This window comes from Mobula birostris, chromosome 12 (genome assembly GCF_030028105.1).
Source record: "Mobula birostris isolate sMobBir1 chromosome 12, sMobBir1.hap1, whole genome shotgun sequence".
In the NCBI taxonomy this organism is placed as follows: Eukaryota; Metazoa; Chordata; class Chondrichthyes; order Myliobatiformes; family Myliobatidae; genus Mobula; species Mobula birostris.
In genome coordinates this window covers 94,381,429-94,403,082 of record NC_092381.1, presented here as the reverse complement: position 1 = coordinate 94,403,082, position 21,654 = coordinate 94,381,429, and the positions used below count along the sequence as shown (strand labels likewise).

Below are 21,654 nucleotides of genomic sequence, written 5' to 3'. Positions count from 1 at the left end.
TCAGAGTTGTTTCAAGTATACTTTTGTCTTCATGGTGTATTTTTGTAGTTTAGGATACTGACTCACCAGCAGTTGGACCTTCCAGATGCAGGTATATTTTTACTACAATCAATTGAAACACCTTGATTGCAAACAGGTCTCCAAAAACAGATTTCCAAAGTCAGATTTCCATTGAACTACTTATGTGACTTTTAAAACCAATTGGCTGCACCAGTGATGATTTGGTGTGTCATATTAAAGGGGGTGAATAGTTATGCAATCAATTATTTTGTGTTTTATATTTGCAATTAATTTAAGTCATTTTGTAGAGATTTGTTTTCACTTTGACACAAAAGAGTCCTTTTGTCAAAAAATCCAAATTAAATCCACTGTGATTGAAGGTTGTAAAACAATGAAACGTGAAAACATCCCAGGGGCTGAATACCTTTTATAGGTACTGTAATTCTTCCGTTAGCCTCTACTGGTCCATTGAAATCAATACAAACCTTTCCAAACTTCACTTATTACTAATTTTTTCCAATCCTGGCAACATTCTTGTAAATCAGAAAGGGCTCATCTCTAACAAAGTGCACTTGGCAGGGAAGAAATAAAGGAAGTTAATACCCCCAATGTGAGTTTTCTTGATGCAATGTTTGGGACATGGCCTAGCCATGACCAACATGCTATTTTGTAGAAGAACATAACGAGGCAACAGTTTTAATCTGGGTATTGGCATGGAGTACATCTTCCATGCATCTACATGAGGATCAAACATTACTCCCTTCAACACAGCCATTAAATCAGGCAGCCACCCTGGTTTTAACTATTCCAGTATCCACAAAGCTCTTACAACCACTTATTATAATGATTATTGAAGGAGGTCAGTATTAATATTTCTTAATTTTTACCATTAGATAAATACTTATTGTCTTTTAATATATGTTGGCAATACCAAAGAAGAATGTCATTTTCTCTTTAGTCCAGTTTGTCTCCAGGCTAGTGTTTGATTGTGTAACTTTGTGATGGTGACCTGTGATTTATACTTTCAATTAAGTATAGCTTCAACACGTTTTCATTTTGTCTACAGCTCTCCTCGATGATGGAACTTTTAGAAAGCACCGTCTTTGGATTGGATCTCTTAAAGTTGCAGTCCGTAACAATCAAACTCATTAAACATATTGAAAAACTGGAAGAGGTAAGATACTTGTTTACTTCTTGACTCAAATATTTTCCAACCTTCAGTCTTAAAGGTCAAGACTTAAAAACTTTAAACAGGACTTTGAGCAGGACCATAGTTCCATGGGACCTGTCCTATTCTCTTGTAGCTTGTTGAAGTAAGTGCAGTGCATACAGGAGCATAACAGCTGGCCCACACTAAGCCATAAAAGTCAGTGCAGGTATGTTTTCTACAACAGAGGGAAATTAGAGTGAGAGTCACTGAGTCTCAACTTTCAGCCTTTGTCATGGTTTGGTTTAGAACTACATAGAAAAGCCGAATCTAAATATGTTCTGCTGCTCTCAATACTCCAAATGAACTCGCTCCAACCTAACTTCATTTTACCCAACTACATTATCTTTCTATACTTTTGTTTCCATGCCTGCCACACCTGCAAACCCCTCCCCCATTACCTCTAATCCTGCCTCCAATTTTAATTCTCTAACTTTCCCTAATGCATCTCTACTAGTCCACTGAACCTTTCCATGTGGTAGGAGAAGCAACAATTTCATTCCATTGGAGAGTGATATGGAGATAACCTGAAGAAGGGCATTTGGCTGAACAGGAAGAAATTTTAAGATCCCAGTGACAAAAGGAGGCTGAAAGAACTGCTGAGAGAGTTGTGCTGTCCTTTTATTGGATTCAAGGAAAATTAATCATCTGAACCTTCAGCCTATCAGACACTTGCTATTTCACTAGCAGAATAGAATTGTCCAATTGTCACCCATTACTTCATCTTTACAAAAAAAATGCTTTCTCTGTTGATGGATGGATAGGTATCAAAAGACTGCTTGATATTTTGTCAAATAATGTCATGTCTTGTCTTTTCCTGCCTTGTATAAGTGACTGTAGTTTGGTAGGACATAACTACTGTAAAAGTATCAGCAACTCCCTCATCCCATTCAAGATGAGAAAGTTGCTGATGTTTGGTAGTGAGTGACTTTTGAATCGATTCAGAAACAGCCTGGAAGAAATAATTTGCAGTTAAGACTGCAATTGCAAATTATATTCCTGAATGACAATTTGAATCATTACAGCACATTTTCCTCTGCTTTTTTGTACAAAGCTTTTGCAGAGGGAGAGTTAATAATTGTACTCGACAATGCTGGAAACATTAATTGTTCTAAGCTGAAATAAACAGAATGATTTTTTGTGAAATATTTGCATGCTTTAGAGTTCTACCTGTATTATGATCTCATTATACCCAATTTCACATATTGATAGGATTGTGTGATTGTTATGCCACTTCATCAAATCATTTATTTATAGGCAAATCTGTAAATTAGGAAGCCATTCTTTGGATTGAGCACAGCAAGACTTTGTACTATTTTGTGTTGTCTGTCCAGGGAAGGTATATTACTCATTTTCAACAGTAGGGGCATATCAGATTCCTAACTATCTTCTTGAACCACGAGAACAGGTCATCTGATTCCTAAATTCCCAGAAATGTTATTGTTTAATTGCAAGGTAAACTCGAAGTGAAATATTAACATGACATAACTGCTAATTTTAAAATGGCAATTAAAACCTTTTTGCTGCTCTGATATAATTCTTCATAATTTCCATTTTGCTTAAACACCTTGAATTCTCAAGGTGAACTACCATTAAGGTCTGACTAATTTCATCATATATATCTTAAAAATTATAAATGGCAACATAGAAGAATTTTTATTAAAATTCCCATAAATCAAAACCTGACTGTGGGAGGTAGTATGCAGGGTGTACAATAAATCTGTAATAGCAACTTCACACCTCCCCGACTGTGATTGACCATCTGTCTTAGGCTAATAATTTCCAATTGTAGTTATAAAGAAATGTGAAAATAGACAACACATTTATTGACTCACTGTAAAAGGGGCAAGCAATAATGGTTAGTGAGTGGACAGTAAAATCTGTTTCAGTTTAAATGAATCTATATTTCTCCTGGCTGGGAATACAGTATATGTTTGTAAGGAAAGCTTATCTGTGAACTTGTTTATTCTCGGTGTCATCACCTACCCACTGCATCACTGCAACAACTGAATGAAGTCAGTCAACAAGGGGAAATCTTGAATCTTTCAGCATCTGTCAGAGTCTGTGAATGGAATTATCAAGCTACACTTGGCTGTTAGGTTCTAACTGAGCTACTGGATGCACTCGGCTTGTTGCACACAGAAGACAGGATGAACAGAGAGGAATGGTAGCTTAGTTCAAAGCAAAACAGAGGAACTGACCCTATGGTAGAACGGGTGCTACATTCAAGTCCAAGTTTTAAGTTAGGTGGGAATATTAAAACCATTTCCCTTGATTGAAAGAAGAGGTAGATTTTTCTGAACATATTTCTTATTCTAACACCACCTGCATTTACAAGACAGGGCTCAGAATGATGGATGATATCACAAGTAGTTCATCGCATGCCGACCTTACTTTTGGCTGGTAACATCCTTGCTTTTAAATCAAAAGGTTGTGAGTTTAAACCCCACTGCAGAGAACTGTAGGCAAAAAATTAACATATTTCAGTGTAGCACTAGGGTGTAATGTGCTGTCAGAGGCACTGCCTTTTAAATGAGATCCCAAAGCAAGGTTTTGGCTGCTTCAAAAATAGATTCTGAAGATCTCATAACATTACTTTGAAGGATAGCAGGAGAGTATCACACGAAAAAAATAAGGAAAGGGTTTTAATCGACAGCCAGTCTGTTTAAGGCAGTATTAGGCAGAATGTTGGGATTGTAACAGTCAAATTACATGCATATTATAAAACTCAGTTATTCACTTCAATGCACTTCTGGGCTTGGTTGATGGTAGAGTTACCCAATCATTTCTACTCTCTATAAAAATAGTATCATCACTTAACATGGATAAACAGACTATCTAATCGTTATCACATTGCTGTTTAGCAAGCATGGTGAGTGTATGATTATCTGCTGTTTTATATCCTGTTGTTCAGAAAATGCTAATATGGCCATAAAACACTTCAAAATATCCAAGCTGTTAGACGAAAGGCTTTTTTTTAAAACAGTGGGACAATAATTTTTTTGTATCAGACAAAGGAAATCATGAACAGTAATGGGTAGCATGCAGCAGAGTAAAGCTAAAAGCAATGCTAAGTCATTTGAAGGGTTAAGGTATTTTCAGTGATGATCACATGCAAGATGAGAATCAGATGCATCATTGTAAAATCTGATTAAATGTTTTCACAGAACAACAACTTCAATTTGTATTGCAGCTGTAACAAGGTAAAAATGCCCCAGGGTGCTTCAAATGTATGTTTTCAAACAAACGTTAATGCCAAGCCATATAAAGTCAGAGCCAAATCAAAAAGAGAGCTTATAAGGATGATAGAGTGATAAGAGAGTTCAGGGTGGAGAGGTTTCTGGAGGGTTGGGGACTTTCTGAGAGCTCAAATGGAGCAATTATATCTTAACTACAAATGGAGCAATTGTATCTGATAATGCTCAGGTGACCAGAGGTGGAGGGCATCAAGATACCATGGAAAGTTAGATGGTTGGAGGAGAATATAGAGATAAGGATTAATGAGCCTGTGTAAGGAGTTTAAAACAAGGATTTTAAAAAAAAGTTATGATCAGGTATAATGGGTGAGGAGGGCCTGAAAGAAATAAGAGCACTGGATGTCCTCAAATTCATGGACAACAGAATAAGGAGGTCAGCCTTGTGTGTTGAAAGGTCAAGTCTTGAGGCCACACAGGTTGAGAAAAGAATTTCAGCAGCTGATAAGTTAAGGTAGTGGCAGAGTTAAATAATTTATAGAGGTCCAAATAGATATTCTCAAAGATGCCCTGAACGCAACATCCAAAATTCAACACAATGTCCAATTAGAACACCAAGGTTGTGAACAGCTGAATGGTGTTGCCAGTAAGATTGGTGGAGTAGGTAGCAATGGACAGAGTTAGTAATGGACTCAGTTGTTTACTTTGGTCACCCCAATATTGTATTGATAAGGTTGTATTGGGTTAGCGACAGTAGAGGAGTCAACAGTGATGATGAAGCTGAGGTGAAGCTAGGTAACGTCATCACATATAGGAAATACAATGTGTGTGGTAGATTTTGGTGGAGGGTAGAATGAAAGGGGTCTGGGATAAATTGTTAGGGGTCACCAAAATGACAGTGTGTGAATTAGACTGGAGCTTGGCAGGAGTGATCTGGTCACCTCGATAGTGAAGAGGCAATGGGGGAGGATGATATAATCAAATTATTGCAGTATATCATAAAATCTGAATGACTACCTTTGGTGTTGTAGCCTTTATGATACTCAGAGATCATTATAGTTGAAGACCTCCAGTCACACGACCTTGAGTGTTAATCACCTGGGCTTCTAGATGAGCCGGGTGCAGAGAAGCCACCTTGAGCTTCGTCTCTGTGCCTGAAAATGAAACCAGATAAAACTCTCATTAACCTATTTGGTCTCACCTTATCCAGAATACTCTTCTTTGTTTCATCCATCCTTCTCACGCTTCATCTGCAACTTAAAACTCCTTTTCTAGTTCTAGATATGAAACATTAACTCTGTTTCTCCTTCCCACAGACACCATTTATAGTATTTCTCTGTTTTTATTTCAGATTTCCCAGCATCTGTAGTTTTTTTTATTTTCAAAACTCTCCCTTCCTCATGTCCATTTTCCACATTAGGCCATCTATTTTTCTCATTCAAATGTGATAGGCAACTTGAAGTGAAATAGTGCCTGTTATCAGTCTCTTACCCTTATTGTTCTCTGCATCTATCCTTCCAGGAATCTGACCATCCTTACTAGTAAGAACCTTTAAGTGAGCGAAGTTCTCATCAGCCTTGAATGTTCAGTCTGTCATTTTATCCATTTATAATAATCCAGCAAACAGACCCTCACTCCCTATTTTCACTCCTTCCTTTAAAGACAAGCCCCTTTAGAGATAAGAACCATATAATCTGTTTCAAATCAAATCAAGTTTAGTTATCATTCAAACCATACATAGATACAACTGAATGATACAGCGTTCCTCTGGGGCCAAGGAGCGAAACATTCAAAAATAGCAAGTGGCATAATTCAAAATATCGAGCAAAGAAGCATATTCATTTAAAAAAAGGTATATATGTCTGGCAATCAATGGTACAGTCTCCTGGCAGTCTGGCAGTGTACAAATGCACACAATCTATCCTGTCTTTCCACCACTTGAACATGGAAGGGCAGCTACAATGGGAGAGGCCAGGCCCCAACCGAGCTCGGACGCCATGCTGTAAGTGCTTCAGTGTCTCTCCCTGGTCTGCAGGAGCAAATAAGCCTGAGGCTTGAGGCCTAGCTCTCACAACAACCAAGGCTACACAGCTCCCATGTTGCCAGAGAAGGGTAACAAGCCTGCAGCAACTTATATTATCACCGTCCAATAGAGTCTTGTGATCACAAGAGAAATGTCCGAGACCAACTCCCACAGTTATATGGCACCAATTTCGGTGCTTCCAAGTAGTGGCAGCAACACAGTCTGCAGCCAGGTCAGCTCCTCTGACACACCAAACTGGCTCCTCTGACACACCAGCAGGCTCCACTGATATCCTGACTGACTCCTTCTCCACCATCTCAGCTCCTTCGACAGCTCAGCCGGCCTTCTCTCCAACGTCATGGCTGGCCCCTTCGACACCTCAGCCGGCTCCACCGCTGACACCAGTCCAGCTACTCCAATTAACAAGTAGCTCACTGATGGAGTAGCCCTGCAGTACCCAATGTTCTTAGAGTAGGATTCCCTGCTGCTGTTTAAGATAATATAGTTAAGAATATTGAGAAAACTTACCCTCTTGTTAAATATTACCTGGAGATTAAATATCACATTTGAACCAAACCGGATAACTTTACTCAACATGCCCAATCACTGTTCCCACAACCTATGGACTCACTTTCAAGGACTCTTCATCTCATGTTCTTGATATTTATTGCTTATTTATTTATTATTTATTCTTTTTTTGTGTTTGCAGAGTTTGTTGTCCTTTGAGCACTGGTTGAACACCCAGTTGGGGTGGTCTTTCATTGATTCTATTATGATTATTATTATTCTATGATGGATTTATTGAGTATTCCTGCAAGAAAATGAACCTGGATTGTATATGGTGACATATATGTACTTTGATAATAAACTTACTGTGAATTTTGAAGTTTGTTAATCTATAATTTACTTCTGTACCCTCAGATGTATATTGGTTCCGAAAAAGCAGACAGAATTATTAGGCCATATCTGAAAATGGAGAAATGAACAGATGTAGAATAGAGGGGGTGAAGAGGTAATGCTGGTTGTTTATAGGTATTAACATAGATTGAATATTAATCTATTCAGCAGGATCCAGTGATCAGACCTCCTGATAATTTATTGACCTTGTTACACTGCAAAAAGCAATGCATTTTGTGGATATCCCTGGCATTGAAAAAGTGGCCGTTCAGAACGCTCTTTGTACCCCAAAAGGGAAAAATTCTATGCTTGTTTATGCTCTGTGGCAAGTTCCATGCACTAGATTTCAATCACTTTGTAGTCAATTGGAAATAAGGAGATATGCTGAATTTATTTAGAGAGTAAGCTGCTCATCTTTCTTGTAGAACAGCTGACAATGGTATATGTGAAGGAGCCAACAGGCAGTGTTTAGAGTTGTTGATTAAATGTGAAGACTGCATTGCATAATGGAGTTGTAAGATAAAAACCCAGAGATTAAGAGTTCAAATACCAACCTAGCTGGTGATCTCCATTAAGTAATATCTACTCAATGCTTAGGTAAGGAGTAATATAGGAAATGATCAAAGCTGCTTGCAGACTTTGTGTAATACCAGTGGATTAATGTGATTTTGAAATTCCAGAAATAATCTCAGTGAAAGCTCACCAAGGACCAATCAAAAGACAGCATGGGGAAATAAGAGGAGGCAGGGTGTGTTTGTACATTGGATTATTGATCTCCCTTTCTCTCCAGAAGCTGACTGCAGACACTTTGGAAGGAGATAGGCCCAGTACAGACAATGTCAACAAGGTTCAGAGTAAGATGGAGAAGAAGGAAAACCACACAACCACTTATAGCAGCCTGAAGAAAGAGATGACCGACATTGGCACAAACCTACTGCAGAGAGATGCGGCTAATACGTTCACCCAGTCAGAGGTAAGCAGGCAAATAACTGCATCCAAACATCTGACTCCCATTTTCATCAGAAAAGGTTCCGAGACTATTAAGCAAAAAAGTAGCTATGACTAAATTGAACTTCTTCAATGTTTGAAACAGACATTGTCTGCAAATGTTCCCTCTCCCTGGCCATCAAGATACAAATGTGTGGATGAAAGTTTGAAGTGTTTTAATGGAAGTGTCAATTGTTGCTGCCAGATTTTGTGCTCCTAGGGATGAAGGTTGGTTAATATTGGGGCATGTGTCCAGTGCTGTCTTCAAACATTTCCAATATGCCAATTACTGAGCTTAAATGGTGGTGCTGCTTTTCTATGTTATTGTAACTTAATCTAGTTTGCCAATCCCTGCAGAAGAATTTCTCTGTGATTCCTCTGCCAGGACAGAAGAGCTGGGTTCAGTTGTCCAATACACAAAGTTGATGAAAATGTAACCAAGCGCTTCCAGTGACCTTTAGCCCACAAAAGATTAAGTTTTTTCAACACTGCTCCAACAATGAGCCACACACTCTGGGGGGAAAAAAACACATCCCACTATTTCAGCAAGTGCCAGTTTTCCATTTCCTAATTTACTCTGAGCATATTCACTCTACTAGCGCCAAGTTAAGCACTTTGTGTTACGTGCTCAGTGCCCAATCCAGACAAAGCTGAAACTGCCCAAATTCATTTCGGCCTAAGATTCTAAAGAATAGGCCAACAGATCTAATCAGCCCGAGCTGTTTTCAGCCTGATCCCTGAAGACAAAGTGTCAAGGCTATGCTTCTTAATGTGGCAGGACTACCACTGTTTTAGAACATAGAACAGTGCAGGCCCTTTGGCCCACAGTGTTGTGTCAACTCTTTAACCTATACCAAGATCAATCTAACCCTTTCCTCCTACATAACTCTCCATTTTTCTGTCATCCATATGCCTATCTAAGAATATCTTAAACATCCTTAATGAATCTTGAACTGACCTGCCCCTCACAAAGCCACGTTGATTATCCTTAATCATACTTTGCTTCTCCAAATGTTCATAAATCCTGTCTCTAAGAATCCTCTCTAATAGTTTGCCCACCACTGATATAAGACCCACCAGTCTCTAATTCCCAGAGTTATCCTTATTACCTTTCTTGAACAAAGGAATAATATTTGCCACCTTCCAATCTTCTGGCACTACTCCTGTGGCAAGTGAGGACACAAAGATCATTGCCAAAGGTGCTGCTCTTCCCTTACTTCCCATAGTAACCTGGGGAATATCTCATCGAGGCTGGGGGACTTATCTATCCTCAGTTTTTTTTCAAAAGTTCCAGCACACCTTTTCCTTAACATTGACATATTCCAGCTGTTCTACGCTGACCCTATATCTGTCAAGGTCCCTTTCACTGGTGAATACTGAAGCAAAATATTCATGAAGGACCTCCCTCACCTCCTCAGACTCCAGGCGCGTTTCCTCTTTTGTTCCTGATCAGTCCGACCCTCACTATAATCATCATCCTGTTCTTCACACACATGTAGAATGCCTTGGGGTTTTCCTTAATCCTACTTACTAAGATCTTCTCATATCTCCTTCTAGCTCTCCTAAGACCCTTCCTAGCTACCTTATATCCACAGCCCTGTCTGATCCTTTCTTCCTAAACCTTAAGTATGCTTCTTTCTTACTCTTGACTAGATGTCTTGGCATCTCTTGTCAAGTCCTGGTTCCTTCATCCTACCATCCTTTCCCTGCCTAAATAGGACAAACCTATCCAGAACCATATCTAAGTTCTCTCTAAGCAACCTCCACATTTTGGAAACGAGAAAATCTGTAAATGCTGGATATCCGAGTAACACACACAAAATGTCCTGCCAAAGGGTTCTGGCCCGAAACATCAACTGTACTCTTTTCCTAGATGCTACCTGGCCTGCTGAGTTCCTCCAGCATTTTGTGTGTATTGCTGCACATTTTGGAAGTACATTTTCCTGAGTACATCCATTCCCAATTTATGCTCCCAAGTTCCTGCCTAATAGCATCAGAGTTCGTCTACATACTGTGTCAGGAATACTTCCTGGGCACAACTAACAAATTCCAACCCATCTAAACCTTTTGCACTGAAGAGGGGCAAATCAATATTAGCAAAGTTGAAGTCCTCCATGACAACAACCCTTTATTGAAGTATCAATGACTGTAAGAATTTGGAGGTATGTGGGATAAGAAAATTTGAAAATATCAAGGGCTATCAATAGGGATGGTTGGAGATTGCTGTGAGATTTTGAAAGGGCCAAGGAATATTACAGTATGAAATTCACTAATGAAATTCAGAAACACTCCCTGGCATTTTCCCAACTATTAGCCTTCTATAAGTGTGAACATGTATAGAGTGCCTTTCTTAACTCCAGACCATTCTAAAACATCTTACATCTTTTAAAGTACTCTTGAAGTATATTCAGTGTTACAATAAATAATACGCAGTATCTAACCTAGGCACAAACTCCCAAAAGCAGCAAGTAGTGTTGACTTAATGTGTTTCAGAGAAGTCAGTGAAGGGTTAAATATTAGTCAGAGTGTGAACATTGTTTTTCTTTGGGGAAAAAAAAAGTGTCACTGGATCCAGTTGAGAGGCCTCAATGAGATTTTGGTGTCTGCACTGTGTCAGGGACATTTTCCATTGAAGGCCAGACATTTTATCGTAGCACTGAACAATGATGCAGGATTTCAACTCGAAACATTGACAGATCCTTTCCTCACACGCATGGTGCTCAACTCGCTAAGTTCCTCCAGTGGATTTTTTGTTGCTCCTGATTCCAAAGTCTGCAGTCTCTTGTATCTCCAGACACTCTGATAGAAGGTCCACAACCTCAGCACAAAAGTCTGATGTTCAGGACGAGAAGGAGGTGGTTGAGGAGGTAGAGGTGGAAGAGATTGGTGAGGAAGACCGGGATGTCAGACAGAGTCTTCAGGTACCATTCTATATCCTCCGCAGGGTCTATAATAAAAGCAGACCAGCTTGCACCAGGCTAGTCAACATAGATATTCATGCCCCTTTAAAGCCCTAACCATTTTTCAGGTGAATATCTTGGCCTTGAGAAAAGGCCGACCACTTCTGATGATTAAAAGCAAATTCAAAGTATCCTTCCTTCAAGTAATTCTCTGCCTTAATCAACCAAATAATACCAAAGGTTCCAACTGTATGAAAGGCAAAGATCAGCTAGCTTTATCATCAGCAGCCATACTCATGAAGATTACTCACCTCATCATAGGAATCATTTCAGCAGGAAAGTTTACAGAGAAGAGGCAAGTTTCTGCACTTGCGATTGGAATATTATTGACACAGTTGGCTTGCTTAGTATTAGCCAGAACAGAAAGACTTTTAAAATCTCTTACTCCTTCAGCTCAACTAAGAGATTCAGCAACTATATTGTGATGTTAGGCACCAAGTTATGAGAGTGCAGCTTTGAGTCCTGAGGAGATTCTTGGCAGATGGGACTGTAAACTATGGATTGTGCCAATTTTGAACTCGTGCTTTAACATCACTATTTCAGTCAAACACCAAAGAATTTATGAAACACCAAATTTATGAATTTAAGAAACACCAAACACGATTCATGTCAGATGTCCAATACGTTAACCATCACCAGTGCAAGGGATGGGAATCTGTAAGATGAAATTCACTGGACTCCCTTGGGAATTTTTGGTGTCTCCAATTATGCTATCAAGAAGGCTACTCATTTGATTAAATCACTACATTGTCAGTACAATATTCTTTACACTCACCACACATACCTGAAAGAACATAGAATTTAAGTTTTATGTTACTCATTATGGTGTAGGTTCTAGGAAGGCTCTGCAACATAAAGCTTCCCCGGAAGGAAACTAAAGTGTCCAGGATAATAAAACACTGGAAAAAATGTCCATTTACCCTACCAGTGGCAAATGCGGATTGCAGCCATTAAAATCTTTGTCCCTGACTACTTTAAACTTAATTGCAAACTAGCTTTCTTTCTCTTGTACTAGTTCCATTGTATTGCAGATATTAAACAGAGCAGTCACCTCTTCGAAGTCTCTGGTTGTAATGCATTCATTACATGTAAAGATTACGCACAGAAAGTGCATTGCAATATGCAGTGTCCCTACTTTCTAAAGCCTCCCTTGTTATTCCAACTGTACATTTCATTCAAGCTATTGTACTTGATGAATTTGAGAAATTTTCAATTGATAAATCTTTGAAAGAAAAGTCAAATGGAATTTACCAGATGGATAATAATGCTGGCAGTTCACCCACGTGCTGCTCCTTAGTGGTAATCTGACAATGGACTCACAGGTATTTTAGTTGCTGCCAGTGGTGGAAAGCTGCTACCGTTCAGTGTGTTGACAGCTAACTTCGGTTAGGTAAATGCCCATGTAAATTGTTATTAATTCAGAGCTCATACTTTATTGTATCAACCTAAATATCCATATTACGTTGACTCCAAGCCAGTGATTCCTGAATGCTGTTTTTCCATCTATACCAGTGCTTACCTAGGCCATCACTCCAACATGTAACATGGAAAAAGGGGATTTCCTGTTGGCCAAATAATTGATCCTTCTTCTCCTTGCCCCTGGTATGAGTTTCTTCCCTTCCAATAGTCAGTCTCCAGAGTTCCATTGCTCTGCATCTGAAATCCTTCATTATTATTCTTTTCTTATCAGTTCTGTACCAAAATGCTTTGTTTCTGTTGGTTCTGGTGAGCCTATGTCTACTCCTGATTGGCTCTTCTTCCAAGTAAGAATTTGCCTCTGATGCCATTCCCTTGTTTTTCCCTAAATCAGGATATTTGAGACCAGTTCCAGCCAATTCAAGTCAAACACTTATGTTCCCAGACACAGATAATTCTTCTATAAGTCTTCAGCAGTCAACGGGGCTTCTTTAAGCCCGCTTTCCATTGTTTCAATCCTCTATCTCTGAGCAAGAACCAGTTCAGAAAATAGTTCACAAAATGGTGGTTGCTAGAACAGTTTCACAAAATAGAGGTCTTCATTCCTTCCATCATAATGCAACAACAAAGATTTTTTTTTACTTACAATGCCCCTGACTCATTCCACTTAGCTGTTTTGTAGAATTTTAATTCCTTTATCGCCAATAATTAGTAGCATTGCAGATAAATGACTATAGCCAGCGCTAATTATCAAAGACTCATTTTGGGATTAAGTTGCCTTGATCTCAGCGACTGCAATGTTAGTTTAGCGAGCTGTGTTGGCATTGTATGAAGAGATGACACTTCCTAGCTCCACAATGCCAGTGACACACTTCAGAGATCAGGTGTCCAATAGATTATCTGTGGTTTGGCCACAAACGCACCACTGTAATCATGATTATCTACACCAAAGCATACATTCATCTTCCAGAAGGTACTTGGTGGTAACTGGCATCTCACTGCTTCTGAAGAGCAGCAGTTTACTACAGCGTTGCAGCAAATAGATCTGTGGTAGGAATTGCCACGTGAGTTGATTGAGGCACAAAGACTTTTGATGACTGTTGACAGGCAACTTGGTAGCTGAAAGTTGCTTCATTTTCTTTTTTCAACATTTTTATTGATATTATATGGATACAAATACAAAATTCCTAAGGATACAAGTAAATAATATGAATTATATTACATTTAAATCACAGTAATAGGATCACAGTATCCCATATTCCAAATCAATCATGTATAAAAAAAGATTGAATTATGAAATGAAATGAAATAAAATTAAATAATTGTGTTTTATTAAAAAAATCTATCCCCACTACCAAAATAAGCTGGTTGGTAAAAAAAAGAAGAAAAAAGAAAAATACCTTACCATATGACATTATAATAATGGCTCAGATCCATACTTTAATAACAGTTCAAAGATTGTGAAAATAATTCAGAAAGGGTCCCCATAACATTAGAAAATCATGTTTAGAATCAGAAATCGAACAACGAATCTTCTCTAGATCAAGGCACAACAGAACGTCAGATAGCCATTGAACATGACTGGGCGGGGTGGCCTCCTTCCACTTGAGTAAGATCACCCTCATGCTTCATTGAATTGAAGTGACTTTATTACTTCTTTCATATACATGAGGAGTAAACATCTTTATGTTATGTCTGTGTCTAAATGTGCAATGTGCAATTTATAGTAATTTATAATAAATAGTATGTACAACAGGACAGTCAATATAGCATAGAAATACAGTTGTATCAGCATGAATTAAGCAAGCTGATGGCCTGGTGAAAGAAGCTGTCCTGGAGCCTGTTGGTCCTGGCTTTTATGCTGCGGTACTGTTTCCCGGATGGTAGCAGCTGGAATCGTTTGTGGTTGGGGTGACTCGGGTCTCCAATGATCTTTCGGGCCCTTTTTATACACCTGTCTTTATAAATGTCCTGAACAGTAGGAAGTTCACATCTACAGAAGCTTGGGCTATCCACACCACTCTGTAGAGTCCTGCAATTGAAGCAAGTACAGTTCCCATACCAGGCAGCGATGCAGCCAGTCAGGATGCTCTCAATTGTGCCACCATAGAAAGTTCTTAGGATTTGAGAGCCCATACCAAACCTCTTCAGCCGTCTGAGGTGAAAGAGGCACTGTTGTGCCTTTCATACCACACAGCTGATATGTACAGACCACGTGAGATCCTCGTGATGTGTATGCCGAGGAATTTAAAGCTGTTCTCCCTCTCAACTGCAGATCCATTGAAGTCAATAGGGGTTAGCCTGGCTCCATTCCTCCTGTAATCCACAACCAGCTCCTTTGTTTTTGTGACATTGGTTGCTGTATCGGGGAACTGTCAATGCTTGCTGACTGACTGACACTGGCTCTGCTGAAATCTTGTGAGTGGCTGTAAATGAACTTCTCCATACTTCTTGGCATCTCTCACTTGATAGCAGGCAGGCTGGACAAGCACCATGTATTTCCAGATGGATATGCAACAGCCTTCTGTATATGTTTCCTTGCAAAGTCCTTATCCAAGTCTTCCAGGATAGAAGGGATACGTAACTTCTTTCTCGGAGGAATTAAAACTAGTCTCCCCATTTTTATGAATTAACTGTAGCTTGGTGCCTCTCCATAAGAAATGTTCAAAAAAGTTCAAAGTAAATTTTATTATCAAAATAGATGTATGTCACCATATACAACCTGAGATTCTGTTCCTTGTGGGCCTATTCAACAAATTTATAAAATAGTAACTATAACTGGATCAATGAAAGGTCAACCAGAGTGAAGAAGACAACAAACTGTGCAAATACAAATATAAATAAATAGCAATAAATAATGAGATAACAAGTCCTTAAAAGTGAGATCGTTGGTTGTGGGAATATTTCAATGATGAGGTAAGTGAGTGCAGTTAACCCCTTTTATTCAACAGCCTGATGGTTGAGGGGTAGTAACTGGTGGTGCAAGTCCTGAAGCTCTTGTATCTGCTAACCTTCACTTAGTGATCCTACCTTTTCTCTTTGGAGGAATAAAGGAATTTATTCCTTTAGGGATTTGTTTCAAGAAGGCCGATTGATGTCCTTTGAGAAATTAGTAACTAAATACTCTCTTTCATACTCACACTTTTTGCAATATCTTCAGGTCAGACATTTCTTACAAGAATATTTAAGTAATTTCTATATATACAAGATTCTGACCTGTCAGACACTATTTTAAAAATGAACCCTTTAGTGAAAGGTTTTATTGGGAAAATTTATAATTTTTACTATTACAACAGGATAATTATCCTCTGAGATTAAGCAAGATTGGGAAAGAGAGCTTAACATGACCCTGATAACAGAGGATTGGTTGCGAATTTTGAAGTTGGTTAACTCTTCTTCGATTTGCGGCAGTCATTCTTTAATTCAATTTAAAATTGTACGTCATTATTATTTGACAAAGGAGACACTGTCTAAAATATTTCCTAATGTTAATAGTGAGTGTGATAGATGTAAAACTGAGATAGCTATATTGACTCATATGTTTTGGTCATGCTCTGTATTGAAACAGTTTTGGAAATCTATTTTTTCTACAATTTCTAAAGTTTTAAACATTAATATACAACCTAATAAATTGACATTTTTGTTTGGTATAATTCCTCAATATATTCATGGTATTTCTATATCAGACCAACATGTAATTGCATTTGTTACATTATTGGCTAGAAGGGCTATTTTATTGAAATGGAAAGATGCTTCTGCTCCCACTTTGATACAATGGTTCTCTCAGGTGATGCTATGTCTTAGTTAGGAAAAAATCTGAAGTCGAATTTTTGATCCTTGATTTAACTTTGAGAAAAGATGTGGCTCTTTTGCCTGCTACTATCATTTGATTTGAGTTAATTAAGATGGTCCTCTTCTGATTCTTGGGTAAATGGATTTGGTTGGTGGATTGATGTCTTCTTTTTTATAGAAGCTTGTATGGCGTATAACTCCGGGTTTGTGCTCCAAATGTTTTTTTTCTTGTTTTTTTTTGTTAGCTGGGTTTTTTTTTTGTTTTAGTTAGTAGGGGTTCTTTTTCCTTCTTTCTTTTTTCAAAAAAAAAAGCTTTAACATTTTTTTTTAGAATTATTATTATTGATATACTGTTTAGCTTGGTTAATAGTTTCACACATCAAAGTTGCTGGTGAACGTAGCAGGCCAGGCAGCATCTGTAGGAAGAGGTGCAGTCGACGTTTCAGGCCGAGACCCTTCGTCAGGACTAACTGAAGGAAGAGTTTCAAATCTCTTACTAGCTGTTCTTTCAGTTAGTCCTGACGAAGGGTCTCGGCCTGAAACGTCGACTGCACCTCTTCCTACAGATGCTGCCTGGCCTGCTGCGTTCACCAGCAACTTTGATGTGTGTTGCTTGAATTTCCAGCATCTGCAGAATTCCTGTTGTTTGGTTAATAGTTTGACTCTCATACATATTGATATATTGACTTGCTTATTTTAATGTATTTTTGGTGTCTATTTTCAATAATAATTAATAAAAAGATTTAAAAATGAAAATGTATCTTCTACCTGATGGGTAGAAGGTGTGTCTGTAATGCTGTCTGGTTAACCCTTGTGGTGCTAATATCTGAGCTGATCTTTGCTGGTGCCAGAAGTGATATGTTGTCCTCTTTCTCCTCATCTGCACTGTGCTCTGAATGTGTAAATAGCAGCTGGGTATTGGTGTCATCTGCAACTCTATAATGATAGAAATTAAAACCTAGACAAGTTTGGATAAGTGTCTTGTAGATATCAAATATACATAGTCATCTCACTCATTATTGAGAGTGGTAAAGGTACCTGAAATCGCTGGTTAGAAATGTGCATAACTGCCTCAACTCCAGTTGGGTGTCCGGTTGGGAAACACAAGCTTACATTATCTCCAGGTCAGCTTTGGGACAGCAAGGTCCACTAGTGTGTTTTGACAGGACCTGTTCAAGTGGCTTCATTCTGCAAGGCTCAGGAAATTCTCCTGAAATTACTTGATTACCAAAGTTCAGTTGTGATTGTGTGTAATATTTGTTGTGAGCTCTGTTTGAGTTAAGAACTGTTGAGTCAATGAGAAGTGAGTGTGTGTTTAAGAGAAAGAGACAGAGAGGAACGTGATACCAATTCTTACAGCATGAATTAATTTATGGAATTTTTTAATATGTTTCTCCTTGCTGAAGGGAGACTTGCTTCTAGATTTTCGATGCCTTTCCCTTTTCATGGTATATACACAGCACGAATCATCCGCAACCTTATGCATAAAATATGATGATCTGTGGCAATGAAGCAGGAGTACATTCCTTCTCTGCATTGTGTTTATTGTAGCTACTCGAGCTGTTTGCCCCACAGACATTTCTATCAATGGACAGAAGCTCTCTAAGGGCCTGAAATCTGACACCAATTAACTCATGAATGGGTCTACATGTAGCACAAGACTTGAGAATTAATGATCACTAACCTGGGAGTTAGCAAGGAAGCAAGTGCTGTGAGCTCAATACATGCAAAGGTAGTACATAAATACGAGAAAGTCTGCAAATGCTGGAAGTCCAAAGCAACAAACACAAAATCCTGGAGGAACTCAGCAGGTCAGGCAGCATCTATGGAAATGAATAGATAGCCGACATTTTGGGCTGAGACCCTTCTTCAGGATTGGGAGGGAAGGGGGAATATGCTGATTAAAAAGGTGTGGGTGGGGAGAGGGAAGGAGGCTAGCTGGACGGTCCATATCCCAGCATGTCAGCATTATCACATTCCAGCATTATTGGTTCTTGCGAGGTGAGGTATAATTTCTAGGCATCAGTATTTTAAATCAGTATTTTACTTGGCAAAGCTGCAGTGTGACTTGCTAACCTGGGAATTGTCTGATTCTGATTTCTTTGAAGGAAAGGCATATCCACATACCTGAAAAGTTTAACAAAGAGCTCCTTTGGAAGAGGGGTGAAAACAAAGACACCAAACCAGTCACTGTGTTGCACACAGAGCAGAAGCAGTTTGAGAGACATCACAAACATAGGCATTCCCAAAGACCAACCATTATACGAGCCACGTACTACAAGGCTAAAGCTTCAGAGGCAGTGGGAGATGAAGAGGTGGCAGAGGATGAGCGTAAGTGCACCAAAACGTTTCCTGTCATTGTGGAGATATATTTTAAAGAAGAGCAACAGGTTATGAGTGAATTCAGATGTCCTGGTACTGTGAAGGTGTGAAAAATGAATCCAAGGTTCGTTCTTTCTTGCTTGATAGAGATGAGGCAAATCTTTCCCCTTGATCATGGACATTTTCTGCATCACTGATTCATGAACCATTTCCTTTCACACATCCTCCTTACAATGCACCCAGTTACACATCTGTCTTTCATTAGTGCATTCTCACCTCCATCTTTCTTCCTTGAATGTATTTAGCCCATTCTCACAAACTTTCTTATTTTTGTCATAGCATAGAGTGATTTATTTTGGCACAAGATCTTTGGTGATCCAGCAGTCTGAAAACAGCATTCGGGTTTGTCAAGGAAAATATTTGTCTGGGACCCTCTGAAGCTGTTGGCTGCTGCACAGTTTTGTCTGCAGAATCACATGTTTGGCTTCAGCCCACCACTTTACAAAACAGCCACTATTATCCTTGCTGTTAAGGAAAATCAAATCAGTTTCAATTTCTGTGCTGATCAAAATGCTGAACATACAGTTTTTTCATGCTTTATCCAGTTGCAGATAACAACTAAGGCAATGCAGAGCTTCTTGTATTTTGCCGCTATGCACAAGCCTTAACAGCAAGCTTAGAATACCACTCCCAGTAGAGTGTAACACTATCTCTTCCAGTTCCAGTCACATTGCCAGATGTGGCCTTGGAGGAGGTCATAATTTTCAACCTCCAACCATCTCATTGCTTCACTGCTTCATCCACACTGCTTCTTGCCATTGGTTGAGATACATTTATTCCTGAAGCAGACTGCCAATCAGAATGCAGACAAATTGTTACCAGATTGGATGATTTCAGTCTGTCAGTTAACCAGCTCTTTCTCCATTGCAATTAGTTTTATTAGCAACAACCAAACTGCTCAAAGGACTTTTTTTGCCTCTACAGTATTATTGCCATTTGCTATAGCAAACATGATTTAAGATCCTGGGAATTCTGGAGGGCAAGCCATCATAAGCTACATTATTCTCTTAACAAGGATGGTCCAGTATCACATATGGGAAAACAATGAGTTTTCTAAGCTTTGACTACAAGAAGATAACCTCTCACTAAATATTAAACAAGATTGGGAGAGAGAACTTAATATGACTCTTGTTAACGAAGATTGGTTGCGAGTTCTGAAAATGGTTAATTCTTCTTCGATATATGCCAATCATTGTTTAATTCAATTTAAAATTGTTCACCATTATTATTTAACAAAGGAGAGGCTATCCAAAATATTTCCTAATACAGACAATTATTGTGATAGGTGTAAAAATGAAGTAGCTACTTTGTCACATATGTTCTGGTCATGTCCCTCATTGAAATCTTTTTGGAATTCTTTATTTTCTACAATTTCTAAAGCTTTGAAAATTAACTTACAACTTAATACATTGACTGTTCTATTTGGAATAGTTCCACATCATATTCAGGGTATTTCATTTTCAAACCAACAAGTAATTGCATTCGTTACATTGTTGGCAAGAAGGGCTATTTTATTGAAGTGGAAAGATACCTCTGCTCCTACACTAATTCAATGGTTTTCCCAAGTAATGTTATGTCTTAGTTTGGAAAAAATTAGAAGTAGAATGTTTGATTCCTGATTCGATTTTGAGAGAAGGTGGGGCTCTTTTGCCAAATATTATCATTTAATTTGGATTAATTTATATGGTTTCCTTCCAGTTTTATGTTATATAAATGTGATTTGGCGGTTGTTTTTTTTCTCTTTTATATATACTTATAGCTGATTGTAAGATGTATTGCTCCTGGAGTTGGTTCCTAATGGGTTTTTTTTGTAGTTAGTGGGGTTTATTTTTTCAGTTAGTTGGGGTTCTCTTTTTTCCTTTTATATATATATAGATAAAAAATTTCATTAGCATATACAAGTTTTTTTTCCTTCAGCTTTATTAATTATATATATACTAATTTGTTGAACTTTTGTATTTTATAGCTGTAGAAGATTATACTGTATATCAATAAAAAGATTTTAAAAATGAAATGAGTTTTATAAGCTTTGTAACCAAATACCTTTGATATTGGCCCCTCTTTGCAGACCCATAAATTTGATTACAAGAAGTGCCATGCTGAATTGCCTTTCACTTTATGTTGACTGGGAGAAAAGTGAAAGTGACTCCATGTTGTGAATGGATAGGCTCCCAGTTGGTCATTAATTGGATGGATGGTCATTGACATTTAAAAGAGGATTAATTATTTACGCTTAAAGAACAGGATTTATGTAAAAAGTGTCACCTGCAGCATTTTCTTAACTTGCAAGCTTTAGGGTAATTACAACTGTCATTAGCAGTGGCCAGTTTAAATCAAAAGGGCCGTAGGTCACATAAATTCAATTGGAATTCATTGCGTCAAGGGATCATATGATGACATTTCTAAAGCTGCCTCCGAACTTGTTCTTTGGAGTAGTTGTATATCTCAATAACCATCCAGCAAGGCAAAGAGTGACTAGCAATTCTGTAACCATGGATGTTCTTCAATTAGGCTGTACCCCTCTGCCCTGAGTGACTCCTGTGATGACCTAAGGCAATGAATTCTGAGCTGAAGTGAAACCTGGCCGTTAGCAATCTCACTGGTTAAGGATATTTGCTTTACAGTGGTTAGGTGTTTTGCATGTAATTGTTGACCCAAAAGTATAAAGCAACATACACAAAATGCTGGAGGAGCTCAGCAGGTCAGGTAGCATCTATGGAAAAGAATAAACAGTTGACGTTTTGGGCCGAGTGTTCTTCAAGATTGAGAAGGAAGAGGAAAGAAGCCAGAGTAATA

The 21,654-nt window shown here is 38.5% G+C and overlaps 1 protein-coding gene across 3 annotated transcripts in view; it reads left to right on the top strand.

The window, feature by feature from the left end:
- The window catches only part of LOC140206123 (olfactomedin-like protein 2B), a 76,882-nt gene that overhangs the window by 15,383 nt on the left and 39,845 nt on the right, over positions 1-21,654 (top strand). For all 3 annotated transcript variants that reach the window (XM_072274315.1, XM_072274314.1, XM_072274316.1), the window contains 3 exons: positions 1,067-1,174; positions 8,112-8,294; positions 18,585-18,807. In XM_072274315.1, coding sequence (XP_072130416.1) covers positions 1,067-1,174; positions 8,112-8,294; positions 18,585-18,807 — 514 coding nt within the window. The remainder of the gene's footprint in view (positions 1-1,066; positions 1,175-8,111; positions 8,295-18,584; positions 18,808-21,654) is intronic.